Source organism: Mastigoproctus giganteus, chromosome 1 (genome assembly GCF_048544385.1).
Source record: "Mastigoproctus giganteus isolate SK-2022 chromosome 1, ASM4854438v1, whole genome shotgun sequence".
Classification (NCBI taxonomy): domain Eukaryota; kingdom Metazoa; phylum Arthropoda; class Arachnida; order Uropygi; family Thelyphonidae; genus Mastigoproctus; species Mastigoproctus giganteus.
In genome coordinates, this window is record NC_143575.1 from 272,253,840 (window position 1) to 272,275,406 (window position 21,567).

A 21,567-nucleotide genomic window follows, 5' to 3' on the forward strand; every position below is an offset into this window, starting at 1 on the left:
ATAATGAAATTTAAAAAAAAATAAAATAATAATAATAATTTGAAAAGCAGATATAATTATAGAAACTTTTTGTTTTTGATGAATCAAAGTGAAACATTTTGTTTCACTAACATTTCCTAACAGTGAGATGATTTTCTTTGGTGAATTTAATATTCACATCTCCACTTAGCTTCATTTTTCTAGTTACAAGCTCCCAGCTGGTTGAGATACCAAGGCTTTTGTGATTACTAATTACCTTACACAGCTTGTTTATTTACCTATAGTTTTACATCACCTGGGGAAAAACTTTATTTTTTAAATTCTAATATTGGAATTTGAGAATAAAAAATCTAATATCAGATATTTTGTTGCTCTAATTCTTCTTTTAGTTTATTCAAATTACTTGCTTCTTCAATGGCAGATAAGTTTTCCAACAATCAACTACCCAAGATGGATGTGCAAAAAGCAAATTTTTGCACCTCTATCCTGTGACCATCCTTTCTCAGTTTAAATTTGGGTCCCTGATATGTGTTAAATATGCTAGAGAAAAGGTAACATCAACATTTAGCTTACTCAGTCCATTCAGAGACTTAAAAACCTTGGTTAGATGTCCTCAAACTCACTGCCTGGTTTCTAGACTGCAATATGCAGAGTTGAAGTTTAAACCTGTGTACATTACTCAAAATGTGGCCTTATCATTGCCTTAAATAGCAGAATAATTACCTCCTTATCCCTAATTGCAAAATTCCTGTATGTCATTGACAAAACCCTGTGAGCTATCCTAGCAGCCTGTCTGCACTGTCAGAGAATTTGGCTGTTTGATTACTCCCAGGTCTTCTCTGCCCCCATTACCTATATTGTGGTACCATACACAGTTGGTATGTTAATCTGGGATTACTGCTACCCTTGTCAATGTTAAATTTCAATTGCCGTTTCTCATTTAATCTAACTAATTTTTCCTTGTGTAGAATACATCTGGAAAAATTAGTTAGTTGAAGTGGGGAGTGGCAATTGAAATTCAGCATTGAGTAGAATACCCCAACTACTGTCATTAACTCAGGCTCCTTGATTTATTTTCAATTTAACTAGAGATTTTGTAGGTTACTACTTAATGTACATAGAACCTTTGTATCACTCAAAATTTGCTGCCATTGTTATAGTATTGTAGAGTGAGTGGTAGGGGAATTATTAATTTTTTAATTGTGGTAAATATGTAGCTCTAAAGTTCAAATCACATATAGATTGGAATTAGTAGGATAATTTTCTTATATATTATAATTAAATTATACCTTTCAAGCATAATGGTACAGCCTAATACTTATGCAAAACTACAGTATCCTTTTTGTGTTTAGCTAAGAACATAACTAATTTAACATGATTGTTGCGTAGCAGTAGTGCTCTGACTTGGGAAGAAGTGAAGGGGGCAATTCTCAAACGTCACAGTCTAAAAAAAAATGTGCAGCTTGTGAAATGTTTGCAGACTTTCTGGAACAGGACATGATCTAGCCAAGGAGGATGTCTGTGTGTGCTAGATGCAGAGAGTGGGAAGAAATTAGGTGCCAACTCAGCTTTCTAATGGGCAGCAATGAGAGTTTGAAGAGTAGGGTAGACGCCATTGAGGGAATTAAAATTGGGGACCCCATGAAGCTCTCAGCTACCCAACTCAACACCATAGCTCACTCATGTGCATCAGGCAATACAATGGCAATCTTCAAGGCAGAATGTGTCGGTCCCACAGGAGCTTATCTTGGTGACTCAGTTGTCAGGGGGAAACAGGAAATATATTGTGCAAAGATGATAGGGAGAATGTGATCAGGATATGTCTGCTAGAGGCAAAAGTTGATGACGTTGTAGAGTAGATATCATTTTTTAAGGACACAAAAGATGACATTTTGTACACATCGGTACTAATGACATTAAGAGTAGGAGATCTGCAGGCTTACGTAACGAATGCAGGTCAATGTTGAAAAACGTCATGAGCTAGGTTTAAATTTGAAAGTATCTGCAATTCTGCTCAGAAACGACAGGAGGGAGTATGTGATGAGAGCCTTGTCAATCAATTTGGCTCTGGACAGATTGTGCAAGGCTCACGGGATAGAATTTTTCTCATGTGGTATATGCTTGTTAACAGGACAGACTGCTTCTACAGGAATAGAATACACTTAAATAGAAAGGGTGCAAGAATATTTGCTGTTGCTATTGAGGCAGTGTTAGCTGGGTCAGAAAACTAACTTAGGAGGACATTCACAGAATAATCGATCAACAGTAACTGCAGGCAGAGGTGAAAACGATTCTTGCACTGCTTCTATTGGAATGAGCAGCAGCCTGGAAAGCAAGTTGCTGGGGATCATCGTGGAACAAGTAAATATGTGGGCTGTGTTAAGGTAACTGAGAGTAAGAACAGGTGCATGTATACTTGCATGTACACCAATGCTAGGAGTGTAGTAAATAAATTTGATGAATTTGAAGAACTGGTCAAGACTGCAAAGGCGGATATTGTTGGGATATCTGAGACATGGTGTCACACAAATATAAGGAATGCAGATTTGGACTTGGGGAGTAAAATGTGTACTGAAAGGAGAGAGTATACGAGAGCTGTGTCAATCAATTTGGCCCTGGAGATATCGGAAATGTGTCACACAGATATAAGGAATGCAGAATTGGAATTTGGGAAGTAAAATTTATACAGAAAGGATAGGAAGGTAGGAGGGGTTATGCCGTTAGTTAAAAAAAAAAAACCACCTAAAACAGTGTAACCAGTTGACATGGGTGGACTGTGCATCAGTTTAGTGTGACATAAGCACTGGGAAAGCAAAAATGAGAGTAGATGAGTGTTATAGGTCTAATGACTGAGTACAATGAACAACTGTAAAGAGAAATATATAGTGGACAAGTAAATCAGAATGTCTTATAATCGGAGATTTTAATTTTCGAGATATTTACTGAAACTTGTGAGTTGGCCACTCGCACACTAGCAAGACTTTTGTGGTTTTATTGGGTGATTGTTTTCTGCAGCATGTACAAGAGGCAACCAGAAAGCATAATACTCTGATCTGATTATCAGCAACGATTATTCATGTATTAAGAATCTGCAGATAAAGGAACCACTTGGTGGCAGTGATCACAGTGTATTGATGTGAGATTTACTTAAAGATATAAATACCATACCATCAGGAGTAAAGGGAAGGGTTTTTGATTTAATAAAGGTGATTACAGTGTTCTTAAACAGTATTTAAATTCTATACAGTGAGACCAACTGATGTTGTCGTCAAGAGCAAATTCTAAATGGGAAGTATTCAAGGAATTAATCTCAGCAGCTACTAGGCTTTTCATACCAACTAAGAAATACTATTCAAGATTTAGTCTTAAATGGATATAAGATGAACTAAAAAGGCTCGTGGCAGAGAAGAAAAATTCCTAGGATGCATATAAATTATCAGGCGACGCAGAAGCCTGTTGTGGATATAAGCTAGTCTGTAATCTTTGCATTTTTCAAAGGAAAAATGCAAAGAGTTTACTTATGTAAACTAGAAGGAAGGGGTCCACTTGATATCTATGGTTTGACTGTTGATGATCATGCTCACGTTTCCGAAAATCTGAATGAGTATTTTGTATCTACATTCACACACGAAGAATTCTTTAGGGAAGTAGATGCCAGAAGTTTATGAAATGTTTAGGTTTAGGCGTAAATGGATGTCATATGAACTAATGAGACATGTGGCAGAGAAGAAAAATGCATGGGATACAGTGGTCTCTGACAGTTTTTAAATTCTGTACAGTGGGATCAACTGACGATGTTACCAACAGTAAATTCTGAGTGGGAAGCATTCAAGGAATTAATCGTGGAAACTACAAAAAGTTTCATACCTATTAAGAAATATTGTTCAAGGTTTAGGCCTAAATGGTTATCTAATGAACTAATGAGACTCGTAACAGAAAAGAAAAATACATGGGATGCATATAAATTATCAAGCCACTCAGAAGCCTATGGCCGATATAAGATAGTCTGTAATCGGGTCACAAAAGAGGTTAGGTAGGCGAAAGCAGATTACGAGAAATCCTTGGCAAAAGATGCTAAGAAAAACAGCAAGGATTTCTTTACTTGTATAAACTCTAAAAGGAAGGAGATGAATCTGATTGGTCCACTTGATATCGATGGTTCGACTGTTGATGATCCTGCTCATATAGCAAACAAAATGAATGAGTATTTTGCATCTACATTCACACATGAGAAATTATTAAGGTTTGAAAATGGCAGAAGGTTATCAAATTGTAGCAGGATACATAATGATTTTGTAATAACTGAGAGCAAAGTGGAGGAGAAATTGTTGAAGTTAAACATAAGAAAAGCACCTGGGGTGGATGGGATCTATCCAGTTATATTAAAGGAGACGGAAAAGCAACTAAGCAAACCCTTAGCTATAATTATGAGAGCATCCTTGGACTCAGGGGAGGTTCCCACGGACTGGAGAAGTGCAAATGTATCCCCAATTCACAAAGGGGGATCGAAGGGTGACACGAGTAATTACAGACCAGTTAGTTTAATTTCTGTTCCAGGTAAAATAATGGAGTCACTGGTTAAAGATGCATTGCAGGATCATCTAGACAAGACTGCAGCACTAATTCAGACACAGCATGGGTTTGTTAAGGGAAAGTCTTGTCTGCCAAATTTGATAGGATATTATGATGTGGTTACAAAGGAACTGGATGCAAAAAATAATTTTGATATCATATATTTGGATTTCAGGAAAGCTTTTGACATTGTTGGAAGACTGTGGAAGACTATTGTACAAATTGGAAGACTATTGTACAAATTGGAGCAAAATGGTATTAAGGGTAAGTTGCTACAATGGATAAAAGGATGGTTAAGTGGGAGAAGAAAGAGGGTGGTAATCAATGGGTGCTGCTCTTCATGGACTAATGTTATTAGTGGAGTCCCACAGGGTTCGGTGTTGGGTTCACTGTTGTTTTGTATATTTATCAATGATATTGATGAAGGTATATCAGGCTTAATATCAAAGTTTGCAGATGATACAATGGTTGGCAGGGTTGTTAATGACAGTTATGGCAGTGTGCTGCTGCAACAGGATCTAGATAATTTGGGCAGATGGGGTAAGAAGTCGCAACTGAAGTCTAACCTTGACAAATGGGAAGTACTGCATGTGGGTAGAAGTAACCCCAGAGAAACGTACCAACTCTGTGGTACTACACTGACAGTGGTAGAGAACAAAAAGGACCTGGGGTAATTGTGCAGGCAGATATGAAGTTTTCTAGCAGTGCAGACGGTCTGCAAGAGTAGCTCATAGTGTCTTGTCAATGATATACAGGAATTTTTCTAGCAGGGATAAGGAGGTGATTATCCCCTTATATAAGGCAATGGTCAGGCCACACCTTGAGTACTGTATACAGGTCTGGAGGCCTAATTTTAAGAAGGATGTAGAGCTGTTGAACGAGTACAGAGAAGGGCAACAAGATTAGTGAATGGAAAAAAGGGTTGCTCTTACGAAGAAAGGCTTAAATTTTGCAAATTCGTTTGTCTGGAGACTAGTCACTTGCGAGGTGATCTGATTGAGGTGTATAAAGCCTTGAATGGTTTGAGCATGCTCAATGCTGATGGAATTCTTCCTCTTGCTCAGAATAATCATTTGAGAGGGCATAAATTCAAATTGAGGAAAGGCAGATGTAGGATAGATGTGTGTTAGTTTGCCTTTAGCCAGCGGACGGTTGGTTGGTGGAACAGACTTCCATCCTTTGTTGTGGAAGTTGATGGCCTAAATAAATTTAAGGCTGAGCTGGACAGGTACTTGAAACGAAAGGAGGGGTGAAATGGGAGTGTTTTTTTTTTTTTTTTGGCTGATGCTGCATAAGCTTGCTTTCTTGCATCATATGCCTATGCTAATGCTAACAGAAAGCTAAACCATTTTGTAATAACTGAGCGGAATGTGAAAGAGATTGTTGAAGTTTAAACATAAGAAAGGTAACTGGGATCTATTCAATTATATTAAGGGAGGCTGTAAAGGAAGTAAACAAACCCTTACCTATTTATAATTATGAGAGCATCCTTGGATTCGTAGGAGGGTTGCCACAGGCTGATATGTGCAAATGTATTCCCAAATTATAAAGAGAGATCAAAAGGTGACATGAGTAATTACCAGGGTTCGGATTTTATGACCTTAAAAATGTCAAAACGTGATGAAAATATGTCACTAAGTTTAACCAAATATGACCTTAAATGTGACTAAATAATTTGCCTTTACGTACCATATAAATGATATTTACTTTTTTTATTCTTTTAAAGTTGTACAACGTCTTGTTATACAAATTTCTAACAAGTAATATAATGAAAATATCACAATTTGCAAGTTTTTTTGTTTTTTTTTTTTTGAAATATAAACATTAAAACTTTTTTTAAACATACAAAAACCAAAATGTATAGGCTAAGGTACTAGGCTACTAACAGTTAAGTTGCTGAGTACTTTCCATCGCATTGCGATACCTGTATCCACTCCAAATGTTTGAGTTAATCTCCCCCTATCATCTGTTAATATTCTCTTGTAAGCAGAGAAGGGCCTCTCAACATCACAAGATGTGATTGGGGCAAATTTATATGCCTTAATGACATTAACGAACTTGGTAAAACACCTCCCACTATTCCCAACACGCTCCATTCAATGCCTCCTGTTTGCTCATATCCAGCCAGTTCCTAAAAAGGGTGACAAATTCCTCCTATCCAATTATCGTCCCATTGCAATTACGTCTACTCTTTCTAAAGTAATGGAGAAATCAATTAACCGCCAAATTTTAAACTACCTAGAAACCTTCCGTCTGATCAACGATCGCCAGTATGGATTCCGTCAGTGTTGATCCACTGGTGATATTCTGGCTTATGTTACCCATTTATGGACTAATTCAATAGAAAGGTTCGGTGAAACACAAGTAGTTGCTCTTAACATCTCAAAGGCTTTCAATCGTGTTTGGCCTAAAGGTCTTCTAAACAAGCTTCCATCTTATGGTTTGCCAACTGTTTGTAGTAATTGGTTATCTAGTTTTCTCTCTGATCGCTCACTGAGGGTGATGGTAGATTGCTCACTGTCTTCTAACTTCTCCACTAATGCTGGTAGCCCCACAAGGTTCAGTTCTTTCCCCCACTCTTTTCCTCTTGTATATTAATGACCTTCTTCCATTGAGTGGAAATCCTATCCATAGTTTTGCCGATGATAGCACTTGCATTCCACTTTCCATATTGAGAAACCTTCCTGCTCAATCAGCTTCAACTTCTTGAAAATCTGCTACCAATTCCTTAAATGCCGATCTTCGGGTAATTCTCCAGTGGGGCAAAGACAACTTAATTGATTTCAACCCTTCTAAAACTCAGTCTTGTCTTATATCTCGCAAAAAGGATTCTTCTGCTCCTATGCTTATCTTTACTGACACTCCGATTTCTAGGCAAAATGATATATTTCTTTTGGGGTTTACCCTGACTTCTAATCTCTCTTGGCACAAGCACATTACAAATATTGCTTCTTCTGCATTTAAAAACTTGGTTTTCTCTTTCGCTCTCGGCATTACTTTTCTTCCAAACAGCTGTTCACTCTGTATAAATCGCAAATCCACCCTACCATGGAATATTGTTCCCACATCTGGGGCGGTACCCCCAAAACCTCTCTCAGGCTTCTAGATTCCATTCAGAAGAAGGCAGTTAGGTTAATTAATGACTCCTCTCTAACAGAATCTCTCCATTCTCTATCTCATAGACGTACTGTTTCTGCTGCATGCCTTTTCTACAGATACTTCCATGGGCACTGTTCTTCTGAATTGGCTTCTATAATTCCTGCTCTCTTTTTCACAACAGTCCGAACACATGCTGCCACCAGCCAACATCCATTTACTGTCCAACTTCAAACTCACAGAACCAACTTTTCATCTTCCTCGTTTATGCATTCAACTGCCGGTTCCTGGAACAACATTCCTACATACGTATTTCCTGAAAATTACAGTCTACGGAAGTTCAAGTCCAATGTCAACAAATATCTTCTTTCGTCTTCTCAATCTCCAACCCAAGCATGGTACTAAGTACTGTAGGTTCTAACACCTCGTGTTTGGGGTTTACGTAAAAAAAAAAAAAAAAGCTGGAGGAAGTCCTTCAATGACCATCTCCTCTAAAACTTGGGAAATTTTGCATATGCACGTACAAAAAGCATACGAAAGGAACCTCGTGAGGTACAGAAATGATGAAGGAAACAACAACGGAAACGAAATAGTACTGAAGGACTTTATTCAAAAATGGCAAGATAGCACTGGCTGCCATGATATAGATGCATCACTGCGAACGGTGGATCTAGCAACAGTTGTATTAGCTTTATGGAGACACTTTGATGCAAGGAGATATGATTTAGATAGTTCATCTGAATCAAGCTTTCCAACAATAAAATTAGCTATATCTTTTGCAATCCGTGGTTTCATCAACTGAACCCCCACACACAGTTGCTTCCAATATCTTCGCGAATATTGTTTAGACACTGCAGGTAATAAGTAAATAAATAAATTAATTAAAATATGGCCTACACAGCGTTCAGTCTTATGTTATTTATTTAATGATAAATTATTTAATAAAATCAATCAGAGCATACCTATTTATAGCCCTCAAAGTAATTTTTCCGTAATATTGATTCGTCGGGAAATTTTCAGGAGCAGTATTTTTCCAAGAAGTTTTTGAAAACCAGATTGTTCACTTTGTTCCAAGGAATGTTTACGGCAACCATTGCTTGGCATAAATCGGTAAAGAATGGATCTGGTGTTTTTTGGTTTTCTGCAGTACGCACCCCTGAAATTCTCCTTATTCACTTCATGCAAAGCAGTAATTTTATGCTGCTGTTGTAATTGGGATACTTTCGCGCTTGGAACCTTACAAATGTATTTGTATATTTATTTAAGATTATTTATAAAAATTATTATTTTCTGATTTATATGAAAAAATAAATATGCATGAACATTAAATTTGGAATGTCCATATATCGAAGCATCCAAAAATAAAAATTATGATAGATCTCTTACCAGGTAATCAATTTACTTAAATAAACTAAATGCAACAAGGCATAATATTTAAGAGTTTAAGATTCTATATAATATTGGCGTAGATACACCATAGAACTCTTAAAGAACAACTACGATAGTATTGTGAAAGGCACCATTTCGTCTGTATCTCATATTGTGCTCTTCCTTCAAAACGAGTCTAAATTTTGCTTGATTTTGGCTTCATTTTGCCAATAGCTGAAGTTTCTACTGTATAAAATAAGTTGAACGAATAATTCGTTGAACTCAGTAAATTATAGCTAAGGTTACACTGGGGTGTCGTGATTGACTAAAGAGCCAATCGAAATAACTTCGGGATTTAGCCACTTGTGCCTGCCCACGCTGGAATGCGAAATGATTAAATGTAAATTCCCACGGTTTTTTAGAAATATGTTTTAAATCAATTTGATAAATAATTTTTCGATTATCGTAAGACGAAATATGAAAGTTTTATATCAACAAGTATAAAATATGCTATTAAATATGATATTTCAGCCGACCGGGCTAGCCGAGTGGGTAAAGTACCTACCCGGCAACCCAAAGGTCGCGGGTTCGATTCCCGCCTCGGGCTTGGATCAAAGTACTGCAAAAACCTTGGGAGGTGCAATATGGCCACAGAAGCCGATGCGCCAACAACTACCAAATCAAAAAAAAAAAAAAAAAAAAAATATGATATTTCATATTTATTTTGAAATTATGACCTAATGTGTAAAACATGATGAAATATGAAATTATAAACACGCTTCTTTACGATCCTCAGACCATGTAACATGGACACTCTAAGTTTCATGCCTTTATCTAAACGAAAAATGAATATGATAATACATAAAAATCTGAACCCTAGTAATTACAGTCCTGTTAGTTTAACTTTTCTTCCAGTGAAAATAATTGTAAAAGTTTTAAATAAGTACTGCAGGACCATCTAGACAAGACTGCAGTTATACTTCATATGCATCATGGGTTTGTTAAACAGAAATCTTGTCTGACCAGTTTTACTGTATACTATGATGTGGTCACAAAGGAAGTTCATATAAAAATGTGTCTAATTCTCAATGGATACAGCTGTTTGAAACTGGTGCACACCCTGAATCAGATGTGACCAAGAAGCAGTTATAACCTGACACTGTTTGCTGTTAGAAGTGTTGTTAAGAATGCCGCACATCTTCAGACATGCTGAATATGCCGATATGGTATTTGTTTATTGGTTGTGGTGGAAGTGCTACTACTGCTTGTAGAGAATACCGTTGACTGTGTCCTAACCACAGAATACCAGATTCAAGAGCATTTACTAGTGTTTACACCAGACTGTGTGAGACTGGTACAGTTCCCAGTGCTCTTATTTCTTCTCAACATGCAAATGAACAAAATTGGATGAAATAAAACACATTCTTCAGTCGGTGGAGTGGAACGTTGTCTTACTATTTGCACTTGAAGAATTTCTACTCATATCGGTGTTCCACAGACAAGAATATGGCGAGCATTACGTGAGCACGGCTTGTATCCATTTCACGTACTGCGGGTGCAACCCCTTCAACCAGGAGACGACACCCATCAATTGGAATTTTGTCAGTGGGTAAATGCTAATCGCTGATTAATTCCATTAATACCGTTCAGCGATGAAGCTACTTTCACACGTGACAGTATTAACAACACCAGTAACTCATAGATGGTCAGACAAAAATCCATATGCCACTGTAGAAACAAATTTTCAACATTGCTTCTCTGTAAACGTGTGCTGTGGTATCATCGACAATCAGTTGAGTGGGCCTGTTGTGTTACAAAATTGTCTTACAGGGCCCATTTATCTAAAATTTGTGCAAAACGAACTTCCATTACTGTTGGAGGATGTTCCCTTGGCTAGAAGGATTGGCATGTACCTCCAGCATGACAGTGCTCCTGCATGTTACACCCATCTGGTGATGCAGTATCTAAATTGAACTTTCCCTCAACAATGGATCAGCCATGGTAGTCCCACTCATTGGCCACTAAGGTCTCCAGACCTTATTCCATTAGATTATTGTTTGTGGGGTTGGATGAAAAGTGCAGTATACATAGAAAAGCTGAATACAAGAGATGAATTGCTTGCTCACATTTTGGATACTGCCGCCCTCATAAAGGAACATCAAGATGACCTCAGAACAACAACACGTCATATTACCACAAGAGTTGCAAAGTGCATTGAGGTTGGCAGTGGGATTTTTGAACTTTTTTGTGAACTGTAAAAAAAATTGTCAAATATTTGTTTTGTATCATTCAAAAAGTCAATAAATAGAAAATTACTCAGAATAACCATTACTATAACCTCCTAAAATATTTACTATTCCTCCTGAATTACCCTGTATACTTTGATTTCAGGAAAGAGTTTGATAAGAAGAGACTTAAAAAAGTATATGCGAGAAGAGTAATAAATTATACTGTTGTAATTATACTGAATGGCTAAGTAGATCTGTGTGTGAAGCTATTGATAGACTAGTAGGATTCAGAGTTATTTACAGGGTGAGAGTTTGAAATTGCCAGATGATTGTGTAAATCTGTGTACAAGACTGAGAGACTAGTAAGATTTTTGAGTTGTTACTTTTGAGGGTGAGAGTTTAACATTCCTGTGAGCGATTTTATTGGCTAGGTGCTAATTGTGCCTGAGAATCTGCATTGTTTCTTTTCTTTTCGTATATAGCTGTTCATAGGCTTTATGTGGTTTGTTGTGAGGGCAAGAGTTGGTAATTGCTTTGGTGCAATTTTGGTTGTGTGTATGAGGATGTACAAGTTTAAAATATTTTTAGGAGGCTGCATACCATTCTAAAATATAATTTACTTTCGTCTGTGAATGAGATCAAGTGAAGTGACAGTTTGTTGCTAGCTTTACGCAGTCTGTGGATTATCTTCACCCACAAAAAAAAAAAAAAAAAAAAAACTTCCAACATTTCTAGCCTCACCTAGTTCAGACAATGTTTTTGATTGATTCAATAGTTAAAGATATGTCAATACACATAATCATATTTTGATTGATTCAATACTCAAAGATATGTCGATAAAAATGAAATCGTTACTTTTATTTCAGTGATTGAAATTTTATTTTGCTTAAAAAAACTTAAAATATTTCTATTTTTCTCATGCAGTATGAGCTACAGCATTTTAATTTGGGAGTAGGGCTCCTCCGTAGCCAGGTGGGAAGGAGCAGCAGTGCATAGCACACGCTTCTTGATTAGACCAGGGTTCGAGCCCGTGACCACCGCATATCCCGGAGCAATATGGCCTTAGTTGCTAATGCTCCTAAAAACCAAATAACTAAACTAAAAAAAAAAAATTTGGGAGTATGAACTAAGCACCTGTTCATATTTTCTTGTGCAAAAAAATGACATGAGACTTTAACGTGCTTTCTGAACAATACACATAAATCACATTTTTCATTGTGACACATAAAAGATAAGTGCACACTGGGAGGTTGTTTTTTTTTTGTTCATTACAGCAATAAATCAGTGTAATTTCACTGGGGTGATGAATGGTCATTGGCTGAGTGACCCACCAGTGGTGAGTCATTCAGCCAATGCAAATAATTAACCCTTATTTAGCATAGAAATTAGCTCTAATTAAGTGCAGAATCACACTTCTGCACTTAATTTGAGCTAATCATGCTCAAAAATATTTCTGCAGAATGGATGAATTTTGTCAAAATGCATTTGCCCACAAAGCTGTATGTGTATTTTTGCAGTCTGTGGTGAACATTCTAATTTGTAAATCAAATAAATAGTTAACTTTATCTCTCATGTCCACCGAATAGATTACTGGAGGAATGGTAAAATCCCATTTTACAGTACAGTGTTTGCCTTCTCTGTATTGTATCATGGTATCCTTTTCTCAGTATGTACGACGTTTAGGCTCGATTTAAGAGAAAAAATGTGAAATATTAAAACAAACATACCATGGAAAACAGATTTATTGCTGACATAAGTAATAAATTATTGAAATACATTGTTTTTTATTATTTTTCAAAAAAAAATACTGTATTTTAACAGAATTAACTCTTAAGAAATCTTTTTTTTTTTTTTTTTTAAATCTTGGTTTCATGAATTTGAACTGAACTTGGTTCTAATTAGTTTAAATTAATGAGGCTCCACTGTAGCTGAAATCAACTAGCTTTGCATTTTTTAAAAACTGAGTTCTGTTTCAGATATTGCTGAAACATTGCGTTATCTCTTAATGGGAAGCTCAGGATCCTCGGATGATGTAGAGGTAGGTAGAAATTACTGTTTTCTCTAAATGTGATACATCTGTTTCAGTTTCATAGTTTTATCATTTTGGTTCTGTAGTTTTATTTAAATAATTTGCTTTATACAAAAGTTTTGCTTCTATAATTTCATGATCACATAAATTTTAAATTTATTTAAATGCTGAATGACAAAAAAAAAAAAAAAAAAAAGTTTTTATTAATTAAAATTTGACTAACATATTGTTTTTCCAAATTAAACATGAAAAGTGAACTACAAGAACTGAACATCTTTCATTTCAAATATTACACAATGAAATTGAAGCCGGTTCTAGGCTATAGCCCTAGAACAGTCGTCTTATGGCCTTTGCCCTCAAGGTATTCTTTGGATAGCCTCGCACTGTAATCTTGCCTTTTTTATTATTTGCCAAAGCCCTGCACTAGGCGGGTTAGGCAAGCTGTTGTAATTGAATTGCAATGTAGGAAATAAGAAGACTGTATCTATATGCTTCAGTTTTCATGGTTATCATTTTATATTGGTTAAGTTCTTGAATGCATATCATATTATCCTATATCATAATTTAAAATTAAACATTTTTAGTACTAATTGCCTCTGATTACCTATTCAGTTTATTTTAAATGGTTGTTAAGTGTTCCTCTATTTCTCCCTCCTGTAGCATTTATGATCTGATGATTGGGTTCGGTAAGAATATCGAGATGTCATATGCTAACAATTGAGCTTGTATTCTTATCAGTTTAATAAAACCTATTTTGTTAATAATTTCACATGATATAGTCATTTATTATGTATTTTATATATATATATATATATATATATATAAATAATAATAATTATGAATAATAAAATTAAAATTAAGTAGAGAAAATGGATTTGAATTTGAATAGCGATAAAATGAATTATCGATAATATGAATTATGGATCAGGGACACTGCAAGAGCAAAGGTACCCTACAACCATAATGTATATATAAAATTATTTTTTAAAGTTATGTGTAGAATGTAGTAGGTATAAATCTATAATATAATTAATGCTAATAATGAAAATACCGTGTACCCTGGGAGCGATATATGTTGATTAAAGGGGGGAAGAACGGAAAAGAAAAATGTAACGTTATAAACAAAGTGCGAATTTTGAAAAAATGTAAATTTTGAAAAGAACGACCAAGGTAGAAATAGCAGATTTTTGAAAAGAACGACCAAGGTGGAAATAGCATTGCAGTATCTTTCATAATTTCTGGGTCTTCTTCAGAGGTCATCCACCCAAATTATGAAAAAGAACAGCAATACTCTTACTTCTGTTTCTGACATGTTCTGTATGTCAAAAAACACGTGTACGAAGACACGTGGTAAAAACTAAAATAATTTAGAATATAAATTTTGAATAAATAAATAAAATACAAGTTAAGCAAAAATATTATGCCAAAAGTATAACATGCAGAACATGGATGACCTTACAGAAGTAAGTGGCCCGCCAAAAAGGTGAAGACAAAGGAAGGTAGTGTCCGAATGACAAGAACTTACCGCTACTGGACGGGTTGACAGAAAAGACAGCGCCGGAGGCTAACCCGTGTATATATGCGAAGAAACGCTAGCGGCTCCTAGCGTTAGACGAATTTTGGTGTCTGTATATTATGTAATTTACGTAAGCGGTGGAGCTATGCTAGGTTAAAGTTAAGTACATGATGCTCAAACCCCGGGATAGCAAAGAAATAATAACTTACAAAGTAGCAGTAGAAGGTAGCTAAACTTTGTTAAGGCGAAAAAATATCGATTGGGTATAGTAAGAAAAATAGTACTCTGATATTGCTTTCGTTACACTAATGGCTCACAGAGCATAAAATGTAGAATTTAGTAAAGCAAAAAGATGATTAAATTAGTGATATGTAGTTGGGCTAGGGTAGTTCGGGGTTGCAAACCCGTTCCTATAGTTAGGACCCTGAACGAATGTCCGAGAGTAGGTGCATCATGTACTTAAGTCAGTTGTGTTAAAAGTGTAACATATATAAGTTACAATTAACAATTAAATAACTAAATAAATCAAGATATAATTAAAATTAATTACAAGGTAATACACTATGTCTGGCCAATCGGTGGGTACGGTCTGGAAAACTTGTACCCACCGATTAAAATGGAAAACTTGTACCCACCGATTGAAAAAAAATGGACAAAGTTTCTTCCAGACACCATTCAATGTTTTTTTGTAAATTTCATCCCAAGATTTTTCAATGATTCTTACAGCATCTAAAACATTGAATTGTTTCCAAAAGTCTTTAACAGATATCTCACTATTTTGTCTCATAGCTTCATTCAGATGTGTAAACGAACGCCTCATATAGTAAGCCTTGAATGTTTTGATAACTGCCTGGTCCATCAGTTGAAGCAAGCTGGTTTTGTTTGGAGGTAAAAACACAACTTTCACGCGTGGGTAAAAATTAATTAGGGTGGCAGGAGGGTGACTGGGTGCATTGTCAATAAAATGCGTCACTTTAAATGGAATCTGTTTAGACTTGCAATAACGTTCGACTTCGGGTATGAAGTGGTGACCAAACCAGTCCTCAAAAATGGAAGCTGTCACCCAAGCTTTATGATTTGACTTCCAAATCACTGGTAAGCTAATTTTAGATATATTTTTTAAAACTCTTGGGTTTTCGGAGTGATAAATTAAGAGACGTTTTAACTTGCAGTCAACAGCTGCATTCCCACCAACCATCACTGTCAGTCGGTCTTTGGAAACCTTAAAGCCTGGAAAGTTTTTTCTTCATGCGCGATAAAAGTTATTTTAGGCATCTTCTTCCAGAACAGGCCAGTCTCATCCACATTAAATACGGTTTCACTGCTGTAGTCACCTTCTTCTATCATAGCCTTGAATGTCTCAGGAAAAGAAGACGCAGCTTCTTTATCGGCACTTACCGCCTCTCCGCGATACTGTGCCAGTTACAGCGAGTTTTAAATTGGTTGAACTAACCGTTACTAGTTACAAAATTTTCATCTTTGCCCGCCTCCCCAGCTTCTTTCAACCTCTCAAAAATCAGCTTAGCTTGATAGCACACAGTGTTCTGATTGACTGGACAATTCTTCACTTTTACTTGATTATCGCACCATAATTTCAGTGTTGTTTCCATCTCAGCAATAATACCATGACGTTTCCGAATTATGCTTGAGTTCAAGGATTGAGCATTTTTCATTCTGCTATCAAAATCCTTGATAATGTTAAGTTTACAATCCAAAGATATCGTTTTCCTTTTCTTACTAGGTGCAGGAAAATCAGATTTACTTCGTTTGACCGACTTAGTTTTTTTAAGACTTTAGAAAACATATAACAAAACCATCTTAACGTTCGTTGATTGTAGAATCGTAATTGTGCACATAGAGTTCGCGCGAAACACAACCAATGCATATCACAGCAAGAAAAAAAATCAAGAATCTCCTAAATCCGAGTTCGCGTAAGTCGGGGTATTACTGTATATATATATAATGTATAATTTACTGTATTGATAGAAACCACAATGTCCTTTGAACTATATAAAGTGGCTGATCACTTGTTTTGTAATGGAATGCTGGGTTTTCTATTTCAGTCATTTTAATTTGGGAATGATAATACCTCGTGATTATCCGTAGATTAAATTATGTAATGAAACAGTTTATGCTATGTGAATAGTTCAAAGTTAGTTTATTAAGTGCTTCTGAGCTAATTACCCTAAATTTGATAAAGGTGATGTTTCAGAGTTGCTGGAACATATCATCAGACCAATACATTAGAGCTAGTGAGAATGTAGGATTGTTACACTTAACAATTGCAAACATTTAAACAGTTTTAAACAGTTCTAAAATTAGCATCCCTGTTTATCAGACACAAATGGTATTCGTTGTGCAGGTACAGCTGTTGAGATAAAATATTTGAAAAGGCATTGTGTTGCAAAGATTAGATTAGATTCATTGCATGTTTAGGAACATAGCCTACATCAACTATTATTGATGAAATAGTTGAACTAGGTGTCTACTTCAACTATTTCATCAATGTGATTGAGTTTTGTAAGAGAGTGGATGTTAATCTAGAATTCTCTATTGATAAAAACTACAAAGATCTGTTTCAGATTTCTCTAGTAAAAACTTTTTTAATTAGTATTTTGAGTCAGTGCATGTTTTTGCTTCTAGAAGTTTTCTTGGCTACCTGTTTAAATTAACATCACTTGTAGAAAAATCGCCATAATTTTTCATCTTTACACGAAGAATGCATAGAATCAGAAGATTGTTTTAACTGCAATAAGTTGCAGTTACAATATCTTTCAGTGGTACATATTTTCTGATGGGCTCAATCCGAAGAGAAACCATTAATGACAATTTTCTGCCTCCTGTCCTGCAGCTATCCTGTACTTCATATTATAATTTAACCATGATTCCAACATGGTCCAGCTTATACAGTAAACTTGCATCAGATACTAAGTCAGATGCTTTGCTAAAATTCAAATGAAACATTCAAATTCAAATTTTACATCCAGCTTATGAGTGACAACGAAAAATAGCTAACCAGGATAGTTAAACATGGATTTTCCTTAACAAAACCGTCTTGTGTATCCTTCAGAATTCTGTTTTTGTTTAAATGTCACTGTATTACACTCCTTTATCATAATCTCCACTGTGATTTTCCCCTACCACTGAAGTCAGGCTGTGACCAGTCTGTAGTTACTCACTTTGCTCTTAGAACCATATTAATATATTGGCGATACACTGGCACTTTTCAATCCATAGGGATCTATCCTAACTTCAATGATGCCCTAATAATTAATCTTAGTGATACAATGTGCCACTTTCTTAAATTTACTGGATCATCATCATCATCAGCCATTTTCAATCCACTGCAGGATGAAGGCCTCTCCAGCACCTTTCCAGTTCCTTCTGTTTTGAGCACTGGCTATCCATTTACTACCCAAAAACTCATGAATTTCATCTATTCATCTCCGCCTTTGTCTTCCAGGTTTTCTTCTAGCTCCTCTTGGTACCATTCTGTTATTTTCTTAGTCCATCTGTCATCATGTCTTCGAGCTGTGTCCTGCCCAAGACCATTTTAGTTCTTTAGTTTTGATAAGAATGTCCTTTACTTGAGTTTGCTGCCTAATCCATGTGTTTCTCTTCTTATCTAACAGTCTGATTCCCAATATAATTCGTTCCATTCTTCGCTGTGTAGTTCTCAGCTTCTCTTCCATTCTTTTGGTGAGTGCCCAAGTTTCACTTCCATAATTCATGGTGGGGAGTATACATTGGTTCATTATTTTATGTTTCAGACAAACTGGGATATTGCTCTTCAGTATGTCACTATATTTCCTGAATGCTATCCATCCAAAATTTATTCTTCTCTTGACTTCCAGCCATTCATCATTATTACAGCTAATAACTTGTCCCAGGTAAGTATATGACTCCACCTTTTCAATTACTGCTCCTTCAATCATTATTTCCCTTTCTGTGGCATACTTGTTCATCATTATTTTTGTTTTAGCCATATTCATCTTTAGTCCAAAATCCTTATTAACTGTGCATAACTGATTAAGAGTTTTCTCTAATTCTTTGGGATCGTGGCTTATGACCACAATGTCATCTGCAAATTGTAAATGGTTTAGGTACTCTCCGTTCACATTGACTCCTTTCTGCAACCAGTCTAATCTTCTGAAAGCTTCCTCAAGGGCAGCAGTAAACAGCTTCGGAGATATTGTGTCTCCTTGTCAAACTCCTTTCTTGATTTTAAATTTCCTACTGTCTTTGTCTAGTCTAATAAAGGAGGTAGCACTCTCATATATTTTCTTCAAAATCATAACATATGGGGTATCTATGCCTTGTCTTTCCAGTGCCCGAAACATTGCCTTATGCTGTATGGAGTCAAATGCATTTCCATAATCCACAAATGCCAGGCATAATGGTGTTTTATATTCATTTGCTTTCTCCATTAGCTGTGATATTATGTGAAGGTGATCCATAGTTGAGAATCCTGTCCTAAAGCCAGCTTGCTCTTTCGGTTGATTCTCATCAAGTATTCTTTCTAATTTGTTAGTAATGACCATTGTGAACAACTTGTAGATGTGGGATAACAAGCTAATTGGTCTATAATTTCCAATTTCTGATTTATCTCCTTTCTTATGCAGCAAAACTATGATTGCATTATTCCACTGCTTAGGCATCACACCTTTTCTAATGCACTTTGTGAAGAGCCTTGCCAGTTTATGTATTATATCTCTTCCTCCCAGTTTTATCAGGAAGAATATCGAGTATGTCGTATGTGTTGTTACTTTGCAATCCATCTTCCCCACTGCTGGCATCATTCCCTCACTCCTTGTATAATTCTATATAATAGTCTTCTCCTATTTGAATTATGCCTTCTCTGTTGTTTATAAGTACACCATTGCTGTTCTTCAGTTTCAGTATCATTTGTCTTTCTGTATTACTGTTCATAGCTGCTGATTTAAATCCTTTGTTTTCCCTTAATGCTTGTTCTACTTTTCTTGTGTTAAATCTTCTGTTCTCTCTGAGTCTCTTTCTAATGGCTTTGCATAACTCAGTATACTCAATTTTCTCCCTGACAGTGTTTTTCTTGCTCTTTATTTGTCGTCTTCGGTTCATCACGACAAGTGTTTCTTCACTATTTTCTTCTTTGGATTTCGTTTTCCCTATAGGTTTTTTTGGTTTTATCACTTTCAGAAAGTTGTAATATTCCTCTTCAATATCTTGGTCCTGAGCAGTCTGCAGAAGCTCAAACTTGTTAAGTTCCAGTACATACTGTTTTTCTCCTCTTCTGTTATCTCAAAGACCTTTGTGTTATTTACTCGAGTCAGTTTTTTCCTTTCCTTTCCTACATCTATATCGTGTACATCTTGCCATTCTGTGATCACTTCCAACATTTACCTTATTCAGGACAGTAACATCATTCACAATATATCTTCTGTTAGTGAGGATGAAGTCGATTTCATTAGTTGTTAATCCATTTGGACTCTTCCATGTCCACTTTCTGTTCACCCTTTTCTTGAAAAAAGTGTTCATTACTGACAGTCCTTGAGATTCTGCAAATTCCACAAGTCTTTCACCCCTTTTATTTCTTTCACCAATTCCAAAATTTCCTATAGTTCCTCTTTCTGCACTGTTTTGCCTTTTTCCAACCTTAGCATTGAAGTCCCCCATAATAATAGTGTAGTGGGTTTTCTGCTCATCTAAAAGACTCTCACTTTCAGTGTACATTTCTTCAACCTCTTCATCATCATGGCTCGATGTTGGTGCATAAATCATTATAATCTTTAGCTTGTACCTCTTAGAAATCTTGAGTATTAGTCTTGACACCCTTGGTGATGTACTTTTGAATTCCAAGATGTTGTTTTTAAAATCTTTATGGACCAGAAACCCAACTCCACCTTCACGCTGACCGGGTGTCTTGAAGAGAACGACTCTACACGTTCATTGCCACCTAAGTGAGATAACAGGGCTTGCCATCGAGAAATTGTGCATGAGTGGATTTTAGGAAGGGAGGCCAACCGGACTTCTCCTAAATCTTCTGTAATAGAGAGATATTGGATCCATCAGTGTTTTAGGCTGAGTGTCTGATAACACACAGGATACCTGTTCCCCTCTAAGCCCCCAAATTTTCTGTAGACCAGATTTCCTCTTGATAAACTTATAAGTGATTCATTTCTTCTTCTTGTTTCAGCCAAACCGATGATATTCCAATTCACATTTTCTAATTCCTTTTCCAGCTCTGATATCCTGTCTTCATCGATGAGTGATTGTATGTTATAACAGGCCAAGTTCAGTTTCCGTGCATGGCAGCCTGGTCGTACCCAGAGATTCTTAGCACCCTCTGCTTCTACTCTGATCCTCTCGCTGCCGTAAGAGGGAGAGTGAAAGCTGCTGGGTACTGAGGGCCATTTGTATTGTTGTGCTCTCATATGCTGGAGGGTTTGGTCTTTTCCTCTTCATGCTGACCAGGTGTCTTGAAGAGAACGACTCTACACGTTCGTTGCCACCTAAATGACATAACAGGGCTTGCCATCGAGAAGTTATGCATGAATGGATTTTAGGGAAGCAGGCCAATCGGACTTCTCCTAAATCTTTTGTAATAGACAGATATTGGATCCATCAGTGTTTTAGGCTGAGTGTCTGATAACACACAGGATACCTGTTCCACTCTAAGCCCCCAAATTTTCTGGATATATGCCATTAACTCCAAGAGCTTTACTTGTTGCTGAAAGTTTTTCTCCTGTAATTTCAGTATCACTAATTTCATATTACCTAGCTTCACTTGCACTGAGAATGTT

General features: G+C 36.2%; 1 protein-coding gene across 3 annotated transcripts in view; it reads left to right on the top strand.

Moving 5' to 3' along the window:
• Positions 1 to 21,567, top strand: part of ctrip (E3 ubiquitin-protein ligase ctrip) — an 894,611-nt gene that overhangs the window by 368,345 nt on the left and 504,699 nt on the right. For all 3 annotated transcript variants that reach the window (XM_090377644.1, XM_090377653.1, XM_090377662.1), the window contains one exon: positions 13,220 to 13,281. In XM_090377644.1, coding sequence (XP_090233770.1) covers positions 13,220 to 13,281 — 62 coding nt within the window. The remainder of the gene's footprint in view (positions 1 to 13,219; positions 13,282 to 21,567) is intronic.